Source organism: Bison bison, unplaced genomic scaffold (genome assembly GCF_000754665.1).
Source record: "Bison bison bison isolate TAMUID 2011002044 unplaced genomic scaffold, Bison_UMD1.0 scf7180017864461, whole genome shotgun sequence".
NCBI classification, from domain to species: Eukaryota; Metazoa; Chordata; class Mammalia; order Artiodactyla; family Bovidae; genus Bison; species Bison bison.
In genome coordinates, this window is record NW_011495023.1 from 14,235,980 (window position 1) to 14,248,374 (window position 12,395).

The window sequence follows — 12,395 nt, forward strand, 5'->3', positions numbered from 1 at the left end:
AGAAAAAAGGCATTTGCATGGGACTTCCCTGCTCTTCTCTTGTGGCTCAGATGGTAAAGCATCTGCCTACAATGTGGGAGACCTGGGATCGATCCCTGGGATGGGAAGATCCACTGGAGAAGGAAATGGCAAACCACTCCAGAACTCTTGCCTAGAAAACCCCATGGACAGAGGAGCCTGGTAGGCTACAGTCCATGAGGTCGTAGAGAGTCAGACACGACTGAGCAACTTCACTTTCCCTGCTGGTCCAGTGGCTAGCAGGGAAGCCTCGCTTCCAATGCAGGGCACACCTGGGTTAGATCCTGTATGCCACAACTAACACCCAGCATAACCAAATAAATAAATGAATGAATAAAAATAAGTATTAAAAAAATTAAGAAAAGAAGCATTTACAAGTATTAGTTCTGACCAATCTATCATAAGCAAGGGTCCTGGCAAAAACAGTGGCCGGCTCAAACTGAGTCATATGAGAAAAGCTTCAAGAAGGCACTTTTCCCAAAGGCCTGGGCTGGATGCAGAAAAATTCAAGCATGATATCAGGGGACTATGAAGAGCTTGGGCCTTCCCAGGTGGCTCAGTGGTTAAGGATCTCCCTACCAATGTATGAGACATGGGCTAGATCCCTGATCCAGGAAGATCCCACATGCCATGGAGCAACTAAGCCTGTATGCCACAACTACTGAGCCTGTGCTCTAGAGCCTGGGAACCACAGCTACTGAAGCCCACATGCCCTGAAGCCTGCGCTCCACAATCAGAGAAGCCACCTCAATGAGAAGCCCGAATACCACAGCTAGAGAAAAGCCCTCGCAGCAACGAAGACCCAGCACAGCCAAAAATTACTTAATTAAAAAATTTTCAAGAGGCTAATTTTTTAAAAAGATGCTGTGAAACATTTTTTTACACAAAATACTTATTTTAAAATCAAATTAAATGCGAAGAGTAGAACTTACTTTCCTGTTCTGTTAGATAAAGTCTCCAAGCCCGCTTGCAGATTTTGGCAGCGCTCCATCAGGTGGAGGGACTTCTCATTCAGATATGTGCTGTTTTGGGAAAGAGATTAAAAAAAAAAAAAAAAAAAACAGATTGATTTAAAAGAAGAGTTTATGAGATACAGTTAACAAAAATCAGATTTATTGGTAAAGTGTACCCAAATGAAGTCTACTTTTCATCCCATTATTGGATTTCTCCATGGAAAAGGAAATTGATATTTTCACCTCTGACGATGGGTCTAAATTTTTTAATACACTGACATGATAAAGTCAAATAGGAACTCTCCACAGAAGACTGTATTTTCAAGTTTTCATATTTTGAGGTTAGTATATAACTGAACAAGTTATTGAATAGTTTTAATCATTGTGTGTGTAAACAGACTTTATTTTTAAAAAGATGTTGTCTCTGGTAGGAAGCATGCAGACACAAGATCAATAATTCTCTCTCAAAAGAAGGCAAGATAAATCTGGCCTTTAATTATTACAGTAGCTGTGATATAAGGGCCTGTTGTTATTATTGTATGAGCTTGGAAAAACTGGAGCCGGAGACAAACCAAATCAAAAAAGCAAGTTAAGGAAACAGGTTATAGAGCTGGGCTGCCTAATAAGCCCTGCGGACACACGTGTGCTACTAGTTAGCCGACTCAGGCCTCAGTTTCTGCATCTCTAGTTCTTACCTTACAGTGTTATTTTCATGATATATACATGATAGAGGAAACAATGAAAAGCAACTGGGGGGACTTCCCTGGTGGTTCAGTGGCTAAGACTCAGGCTTCCAATGCAGGGGGGTGGGTTCCAATCCTGGTCAGGGAACTGGATCCCATATGTCTCAACTCTTAATAAGATGTTCAGTCGTATTTCATTCTTCGCAACTGCATGGGCTCCTCTGTCCATGGGATTCTCCAGGCAAGAATACTGGAGTGGGTTGCCATTCCCTTCTCCAGGGGATCCTCAAATCTAGGGATCGAACCTGGGTCTTTTGCACTGCAGGCAGATTCTTTACCATCTGAGCCACCAGAAAAGCCCTATTAATAAGACCCAGTGAAGCCAAATAAATAAATAATTTTTTAAAAAGGAAAGAAAAGCACTTCTTACTATACCTACCATAGTAAGAGTTCAAAAAATATCAACCATCACTCTCCCTATATGTCAAAAATAGGCACACGACTCCAATTTCTTGTTAATGCATCTATTTAATCATCCTGAAGATATTTGCTGAGGATCTAATGAGTTAGGAAACAGCCACAGGAGGCTTAGGATATGGAGTTGGAAAACACAGAACACAGACCCTTTTCCTAGAAGAGCTTCCTGTCTGGTTAAGGAGAATAACGTGTATCAAACAAAACCACACGAATGAATAGAAAATTCTGGTCTGTGGACAGAACCCTGAAAACAGCAGTGGATGCCATGGAGAAGTGTAACCAGAGCTGTCTGCATCGTGTGGGGGCCTCTGAGAAAGTGTCATTTGGGTGGAGATCCCCAGGGTAATCCAAGGGTGCTACTTTGCTGGGAACATTCCAGATAGAAGGGAAAGCACGTGCAAAGGCTGCAGAATGCTTGAGGAACTGAAAGGAGGCAAGTGAAGCTCAAGACTGAAAGGTTTAAGGGTGTTTGGAGCAGGAAGCAGGGCCCATGACACACAGGCCTGGTGAACCCTAAGATTAGAAGGAACCCTAATAACATGGACAGCAAGACAAGGTTAGGGGGCAGGGGAAAGATGGATATGTGTAGCCTCATGTAAGGTTTTAAGAAGTTGACTCAGAGATGAAACAAGAGGAGGCAGGACCACAGAAAAGATGAAAGTGAGGAGGCTTCTGTGGGGCTCTAGGAGAGAGATGATAGCCCCTGTAGCCCCTGGCTTTGCCAGACAGGATGGAAGAGATTATGATGTGACTACAGAGGTTGCCCACTGGCAGGTGCTTTCCATCACAAACGTCTGTTTCTTTCTTTTGTTTGTTTTGTTTGCACATACTAATATTTATTTAACCTTTACCATGTATTTTTTTAAATGGGGATAATTGCTTTACGATGTCTTAGTTTCTGCTACACAACAACGTGAATCAGCTCTATGTATACATATATCCCCTCCCTCTTGAGCCTCCCACAGGCCCCATCCCACCCCTCTAGGTCATCAAAGAGCACCAAGCTGAGCTCCTTGTGCTACACAGCAGCTTCCCACTAGCTATCTATTTTACACGTGATAGTGTATATATGTTAATGCTACTCTCAATTTGTCCCACCCTGTCCTTCCCCTGCTATGTACACAAGTCCATTCTCTTCATCTCCATCTCTATTCCTGCCCTGCAAATCGGTTCATCAGTACTATTTTTCTAGATTCCATATATATGCATTAATATATGATATTTGTTTTTCTCTTGCTGATGTTTCTTGCTCATGAAATGGCCACTAGACACTGGGTGGCTTTCTAGGGCAGCAGTGCTCCACGTGATCTAGAAATACCACATACTCCACTCTCAGGGCACTTTCAACAACCTGCCTCCAAAACTGTTGTGGCAGAAGGAGAAAGCGCTGGACGGTCTTACTCTTTATCTGAATGCTTCAGCCTGGCCAGAACTAGCTGTCTGCCCGACCTGATTTCACAGCAGTTTTCAGAAAGGGCAACCATCCTCCATGCCTGGAAGAAGAGATCATCAGGGTGCAGGAGTGGACCAGAAGCCCACAGCCACCATCCACGGGCGAGAAGAGAAGCTGACAGGTTTGAGATCTATTCTGGACATAAAACTGACAGGACTTCATAATAAATTGGATATGGGAGGTGAGGGAGTATGCGGTATCAAGCTAAAGATATAAACAAGAGAGAGTCATAATTAATCTTCAGAAATTTTGTCTAAAAAGACAGTATACAAGCATCTTATGGGCTCACAAAACTCCTCTTTATCTTGATAAGGTTTTCTTCCCACTTCCTTCCTCTTTCTGTCTACATGTCTCACCTTCTGTACTTTCTGAATGTATTATCATACTTTCCAAAGATTTGTTTATTTCTAACTTGCTGTGTATTTCATTCAGGCAGCACCATTAATGAAGTGAATTACTGAGCCAGCAGTGCTTTGAATTACGATGGCTTTGCAAGACTGAATCATGAAACAGAGAAGCAGGCATCATTACAGTTGAGTGTCATAGAACTTCCCTTAAATCAGTGAGTATCTTTGTTAATAAAAAATCCAAACAGCTTTGCCCAACTGAAATCACAGAAGGCCCATGGAAAGCAAATAAGGGTATCTGGGTTGAAGTGGAGATGCAAGAGTAAAGTTAGAGTTGGGGACCTTAGGTGTCAGCCAGCAGGGCCAGCCTTGAATCTGGGTTCCACCTTGGCCTTTGAAATCCAAGAGTTTCCTTGTTCAAATCTTTACTCAGTAGTTTGTAGGGATGCTACAGATTGAATGTTTGTGTCTCCCTCAAAATTCATATGTTGAAATCCCAGCCCCAAGGTGATGACATTAGGAGGTGGAGCTTTGGGAGGTCATGAGGTCATGGGGGTCCTCATGAATGGGATTAGTGCCCTGATAAAATTGGCCCAAGAGGGCTTCCTGGTCCCCTTCTGCCTTGTGAGGTGACAGTGAGAGGATGGCCGTCTATGAGGAAGTGGGCTCTCTAGACACCAGATCTGCAGGTGCTATGATTTTGGGCCTCCAGAAGCATGAAAAATAAATTTCTGGTATTTATAAGCTGCCTAGTCCATTCAGGTGGATCAAGACAAGGGATTACATGGGATGTGCATAAAAACAGCTAAAATATGAAAGTTACTAAATAAATGTTGCGTTACTGTTCTCCTAAATGCCTTGCTGTGTTGTTTCCTTAAACTGTTGTTGTTATAGGTGTTGGTAACCTCTCCTACCCACAGAAGTCACTTCACAGCCAAAGGAACAGAAAGAAGCCCCTTGAGTTCTCTGCACTCTCTTTCTGTCCTGCCCCCTTTTCATTCAAAGTTTTCTTCCTCTGAATTCCTAGTTTTTCTTCCTTTCATTCCTAGTTTTCTTCCTTTTCATCTAATGTCATTAAAACCTTCCTAGGAATATGTTAAAATACTGATCTGCAGAACCCTTAAATTTCAAACATTTGTCTACTTTAGGCATCTGATCAATATAACCCCTTTCAATGCCTCTTAGTCAAGACTCCTAGCTCATGCTGTTTTCAACAATGATTGTTATTCATAGTGACAGAAATATAACAATATAACCACCATGTTTTAAGATGCTTGAAGACCTGACTCCATAAGAGATGCCAGGATCCATAGAGAAGTGGAAGGCAATAGACCTTCCAAAGAGAGGGCTAGACCACCAGTCCTCTGTTGTGGGAATAAGTGAGAATTAGATGTTCAAGGTTCCCTGGTGGCTCAGTCAGTAAAGAGACTGCCTGCAATACAGGAGACCTGGGTTCAATCCCTGGTCAGGAAGATTGCCTGGAGAAGAAAGTGGCAACCCACACCAGTATTCTTGCTTGGAGAATTCCATGGGCAGAGGTGCCTTGCTGGCTATAGTCCTTGGGGTTGCAAAGAGTCAGACATGACTTAGTGACTAAACTATCACCGGATGTTCCTTGGATCTGAGCCCATGAGAAGAACTGTGAGGGACTTACTTGCTCTTGAGAGAGGAAAAGAAGAAATCTTCCCAGTCTGAGTTGAGCAAGGTCATGAGCCGTGGACAGATCCTATTTGAGAAGTTGGCATCCACCAAAATGAAGTTATTAGAAAAAAGTCCTCCTTAACTTCTGATCTGGGGACATTTCTCAGACAAGGCAAAGGGGAGATAAAAGCAGGAATTAAAGACCTGGGATCACAAGCAATGTGGCAGGAGATGAAATGGCTCCAAGACACGTGTGAGCTGACTTGTAACCTGAGGAAGGATGACTGGGGATCAAGTTGGAAAGATCCATCCAAAAGGACTGAATGTCAAGGAGAACTTGAAATGATAGAGGAAGCAACAGAGAAAGCACATCAGAGCCTGCTGCCAGAAGAGCCCACAGTTAGGCAGAAGTCTGGGATATGACCAGAAAGGGACCCTGACCCCAAACTAACTCAAGTCGATGGTCTGAGCATTTGGGTCTAGGAAAGAAAAAGCACAGGGGCCAGCAAGGCCGCTAGATAAACTGTAAGAGCCAAAACTTCTGGGGCCAGACTCTTATGTGTTCAAAACAAGAATTTTGTTTCTGCCAACTCTGATAGTTTTGTGTTTTTTGTTTTTTTTTTAATTTCAACTTGCTGGTGAAAGCTCCTTTTAAGAACTTCTTTTTTATTATTTGTTATTTTATTTTTTATTGACATATAGTTGCTTTGCAATGTTGTGTTAGTACATATAGCTGTGTATGGTTACATATATCCCCTCCTCTTGCACCTCTCTCTCACCCCGCACTTCCACAGATCTATGTCATCACAGAGCACACGGCTGAGCTCCCTGTGCTGTGCAGCAGCTTCCCACTATCCATTTTCATATGTCAGTGCACACACATCAATCCCAATCTCCCAATTCATCCCATTCCCCCTTCCCCTACCCCTCTCCCCACATTAGTTCTCTACAAAAGAGAAAAGAATTAGCCTATATACAATCTGCCAGATACACAGTGGAGAACGTCTCCCAGGACAAGTCATGGAGGGACAGTGGTCATCCTCCTGGAGATCTGCTAGAACCTGATGAACCAAGTGAGTGTTGAAGTCTCCCAGACTAGAGGGCTGAGATGGCTCTAGCTGCCCTGCCAAAGCCTCATCAAATGCTCCATTATACGACCACAATCTCTGCCTGCACATCACTAAACAAGATTGCTTGTCCGCTCATTTGTAGCATGAGTAACATCTGGCAACAAGCCAGCATGCCCAAGTTCCTGCCCCTTCAACATTCTGTGGCATCCACCTTGCAAATATGCCATAATGCAGCAATGCAGCCTCTGGCCTAATGCATTCCTATACCTGCCCAGCTTAGACTGCTGGGAACAAAATCACATGGGTAGGTGGGTTGGTGCCCTGATAAATCTATGGTGTCCAATACACTAGGCCTTTGATGCCTTGACAATTCTATTCCGAGGGGCCACCTCCCTTCCCATTTCCCTCAACGGCTAACCTACACATTCACTGTTGTGCTACCTTCACCATTCTGTGCTTTTCTAACTTCTATAATCATGTTTTCTATTTCAGGAAAAAAGATGCTGCCAGGTGAGACTCGATGGTTAGCTATAAGCCATTACTTTCAGAGGAAGAAGTATCTCGCCTCTTACAAAAGCAGAATCTGCCTGCTATTCCATCGCTTCCTGTCTCCTCAATGATCCAAGCCCCTCCCTTCATTTTTTTCTTTTCTGAACCTTTGCCCTTTCCCTTCTACTGTCGCCTCCTCCCCAGGTTCAATTCTCTCCCTTCTCAAAGTCAAAAACAAAACAGCTCATTCTGCTCTTCTCCTCTACCTGTTGCCTTGCTTCTCCTTCAGATTTCAACCCACTGATTGTTTCTCTGCTTTTCCTACAAATCCATTCAACCATTCTTGGAAAGCATCACCAAATCCAGGGGAGATCTGAGGTCGCTTACTTAACCTCCCAGTAGCATCTGAATGGCTGACCACTCACTGGGCACCTGGTTCCCATCACAGTCCTTTCCGCTTGTTCTTCGACCTCTGACTGCTGATCAGGGTTCTCTCTCTGGCAGGCTCTTTCTTGGACCCGCCCATAAGTGTTGGTGTCTCCCATGGTTCTTCCTTTCCTGATTGCTATTTTAAAACAACTGATTGGCACCTAGTTACAGAACCCTCCAGGGCTCTCTCCAGATCTCCTGTCTTCTCAGCCTGCCTGTTTTCTCCAAATATCTCAACCAACCTCTTTCCCTTCTGTTCTGTCCTTATGGCCGCCAAGGTGAGTGGTCTCGCACTCATATCTAAACATGTCATTTCCCTGCCCGAACCTCTGCCAGGAACCCATCAGCCTCTGGACATGCCCTGTAGCTGGACACACAGAGCCATCCAGGACTTGGTCCCTGACTGTGATTCCGGTCTCATCTCTTCCTGACAGCTTGCTAAGCATTAACTGGTACAAATTTCTCTCTCTCCATTCCTTGCAAGTCTTACATTATGGATTCTGACTGCTTTTATTATTTAATTAGAGTATTTATTTGTTTGGTACTGGCAACCTAGCCTTCAGGCACATTTTCATCATTTCAGTATGTCATGGAGAAAAAAAAATTTAATAAGATTGAGGGAAAGATACATAAAAATAAGCATTTCTGCTATCATCGTTATCAGTGTGGCTGATCTGCTTTTTAGAAATTCTATCTTCATAAGTCAGACTTGAAAACCAACTGGCAAGATTTCACAAAACAGCAGCAAGAAGCTTAGAGACTACAATGGCTCCTGCAAACGAATAATAATTAAGGCTCTGATAAGGCAAAGACTATCTCTTAACTGAACGAGTGATTCAATCACTATAAAGTAATGTCACCATTATTTAGTAGGTATCCACAAGGACCTGTAAAACACAAAGTTAATGACTTTTAATTAATGCAATATGCAATCAGTCCCCTAGACAAATGAAACATCCCAAAGAATGATTTCTTTGTAAGTCACTAATGAGTTTCAAGAACCTTCAAATTCTGGGGACTTCTCTGGTGGTCCATGGTTAAGACTCTACACTTCCAATGCAGGGGGCACCCAGTTTGATCCCTGTTCAGGGAACTAGATCCCACATGCCCCAACTCAAGAGTTTACAAGCTGAAACTAAAAGATCCCTCATGCTGAAACTAAGACCTGGCTGCTGCTGCTGCTGCTAAGTCACTTCAGTCATGTCTGACTCTGTGCGACCCCATAGACGGCAGCCCACCAGGCTCCCCCATCCCTGGGATTCTCCAGGCAAGAACACTGGAGTGGGTTGCCATTTCCTTCTCCAGTGCATAAAAGTGAAAGTGAAGTCGTTCAGTCGTGTCCAACTCTCACAACCAAATAAATATTTAAAAGGAAAAAAAAAAAGAATTCAAATTCTATTTACAGTGCCCAGAAATGGGGCTAAACTGAACTGTGAATCTAATGAAAAGCTTAAAACCAAATCAATTTTAGTCTCTCTGTAGAAAGAATATCTTAACAGATTAGAAATATAGCCTTAAAATGGAAAGCCCAAAGGACAGGAATTCTCCTATCTACAGATCTTGCATGCTCCCTCCCTGTTCCTACGAAGAGGAGCTGATGAGCCATGAGTGCGTCCTGACCACCAGCTGAAATCCCTCGGTAGACTGGGGTGACAGCTGGCCTGCCAGCTCTAGGACAGAGGGGAGAGTGGCCAACTGTGCTCACTTCAAGTTCATCAAGCAAACACCTGATTATCATGTGCACCCCTGCCATGTAATTTCCCTGAGAGACAAAGGCAAACATTCCAGTCTAATGGGAGAGTTTAATTACTCTCTTTAATTGACAAATTAATATTCTGGTTTATATATCACCCTCTTACTAGTTTGGTGAACACAAGTCTGTCTTTGAAATAGCAAGTGAAAGTGAAGTCACTCAGTCGTGCCTGACTCTTAGCGACCCCATGGACTGCAGCCTACCAGGCTCCTCCACCCACGGGATTTTCCAGGCAAGAGTACTGGAGTGGGGTGCCATTGCCTTCTCCGACCCTCTTGACTACCCATGTTTGAATTACCCAAGGCAAAGTGAAAGCCTACTTTCTTCTGCCCTCACTCTTCAAGCTCCTCCCCTAATGCTCACAGTATGTTTAAAACACACACAGAAAAGCATAAGGTACAAGAGCACACATGGGAAGTCATCTGCTGCTGCTGCTGCTAAGTCGCTTCAGTCGTGTCCAACTCTGTGCGACGCCATGGACTGCAGCCTACCAGGCTCCTCCATCCATGGGATTTTCCGGGCAACAGTACTGGAGTGGGTTTCCATTGCCTTAGCAATCAAACCCCAAAACTGAAAAAATCAAGTTTTGGTGCCTATAGAAATAGCGGCAGTATCTGGCCAGCCTCTGTTCACTCACTCACCTGGTGTCTTTGCCATAGGGAACAATGGCTACAGGAGAAAGGACAGTGGACAGACCATCTGCCTGCTTCCCTGGAGCAAAGAGTCTGGTGATGAAGACAGACAAGCAAGCACATGCTTATCATGCTGGGTCTTCAGAATGGATGCTGGCTATTTTCCACCATCATGTTAGTTTCAAGAAACCTTGAATCCGTATTTTGGTGGATGTCATTTAATTCAAAATATAAGAACTGCTTAAAAAATGACTACTTCCTTATACAGGAACGCTGCAGCCACCTTCACTTGCAGAAATTTCTGCAAATAATCTCTGCTAACTTGGTTTTTCACCTTAATTTTTACCTGTTTTTGGTAACCTTTGATAAAGATTTATTAATTAGCTCTGTTACTAAATCTGTTACTCGAATGTAGTCTGGCCCTCCACCATTGTTGAAAGATAGTTTTCAGAGATGGACAATCATAAATCTACATATATAAAATGAACACACATTACAGATGTTATTTTATTTCTCATGAATGAACAGGTTCAAAGGAGAAGCCACAGACAGACTTACAGATCAGGAATATTGAAATGAATGTGCAAACAAAGTTAAGTCCATTGGACCTCTACCAGACTGGGCACAATTTGCATATTTATAGATAAGAATTTTTTGTGTTGTGTGTTGCTCTGAATTAACTGCATCTTACAGAGTTGTAAAACTGTTTCCAGGAGGATTAGCATCAGATAACTCAAGAGATGTGTGATGTGAACAACACCAGCATATTCACTGAAGCACACAGTGTCCCCAAACCTCTAACAGCACCAGTGCCCACCACTATAACATTAAAGGGAGGATTGAGAGCAATGAACCTGGAAGACTTTCTCTCCTTCTGAACTGCAATCTCCCCCTACTCACTCCACAGCTTGCCTGAGGGGAACAGGTTGATCCAGTTTAGGTGTTAAGTCCTCCAAGACACACAGGGAGCACCACCTTACCTATATGCAGGTTGAAGCGAGGGTAACCAAGAGGACTAATCTGATACGGAGACTGATTAAAATTTCAAATTTAGATGAGTAAAAGAGGGTCAAAGTAGAGGTGAAATAAAATAGGAGTAGATTGGGAATAAATGGGAGAAAACAAATGACTACCACTGGATCATTACATGTCTCCTTCCACTGGTCCCTAATTGTGAGATCCTTTGGGGCTTGAAATCAACTCAAGAATGTAGAGTCAGGGCGGAAAGGCTCTCAGGGAAGTGCTTCTTCTAAGTCTTCCAAAACCCACCTTCAACAATATTTTCTTACTTGATCTAACCAAGATTATTCTGACCTTTCTTTAATCTGCTTTGGATTTGAAAACCTTGGATAAACTATTTTTAATGAAAGGCATTTCAATGTCTTGTCCTATGTTGTTTGTTATTAAAGACTGGATTTTTTATTAACATTAATTCTCTTCCTTTGAAATATTATGTGATTGTTACTTGCTTTATCTCTAATTATAATAACTGACATGAAATTTTATCTTCTAGACCAATGTACATCTCTGATCTGTGGATAACTTCTTTCAATAAGCTAGCAAATATGGAAAACTCAGAAGTGGCCACAAGACTGGAAAAGTTCAATTTGCATTTCAATCCCAAAGAAGGGCAATGCCAAAGAATGTTCAAATGACTGTACAACTGCGCTCATTTCACATGATAGCAGGGTCATGTTCAAAATCCTTCAAGCTAGGCTTCAACAGTATGTGAACCAAAACTTCCAGATGTACAAGCTGGATTTCGAAAAGGCACATGAACCAGAGATAAAGTTGCCAACAACCATTGGATCATAGAAAAAGCAAGGGAATTCCACAAAAAATGTCTACTTTTGCTTCACTGACTATGCTAAAGCCTTTAACTGTGTGGATCACAACAAACTGTGGAAAATTCTTAAAGAGATGGGAATATCCGACCACCTTACCTGCTTCCTAAGGAACCTGTTTGTGGGTCAAGAAGCAACACTTAGTACCAGATATGGAACAATGGACTAGTTCAAAATTAGGAAAGGAGTACATCAAGGAGTATATTGTCACCCTGTTTATTTAACTTATATGCAGAGTACATCATGTGAAATGCCAGGAGGATGAATCACAAACTGGAATCAAGATTCCTGGGAGAAATATCAATAATATCAGATATGCAGATGATACTACCCTAATAGCAAAAAGTGAAGAGGAACTAAAGAGCTTTTTGATGAAGGTGCAAGAGGAGAGTGAAAAATCTGGTTTAAGACTCAACATTAAAAAAACTAAGATCATGGCATCCAGTGCCATCACTTCATGGCAAATAGATGGGGAAAAAAATGGAAACAGTGACAAATGTTATTTTCTTGGGCTCCAGAATCGTGGCAGACAGTGACTGCAGTCATGAAATTAAGACATTTGCTCCTTGGAAGAAAAGCTATAACAAACCTAGACAGTGTATTAAA

General features: G+C 42.6%; 1 protein-coding gene across 1 annotated transcript in view; it reads right to left on the bottom strand.

Moving 5' to 3' along the window:
• ST8SIA6 (ST8 alpha-N-acetyl-neuraminide alpha-2,8-sialyltransferase 6) overlaps positions 1 to 12,395 on the bottom strand; it is a 165,418-nt gene that overhangs the window by 66,021 nt on the left and 87,002 nt on the right. Inside the window, exon 4 of the mRNA XM_010860071.1 lies at positions 951 to 1,040. Coding sequence (XP_010858373.1) covers positions 951 to 1,040 — 90 coding nt within the window. The remainder of the gene's footprint in view (positions 1 to 950; positions 1,041 to 12,395) is intronic.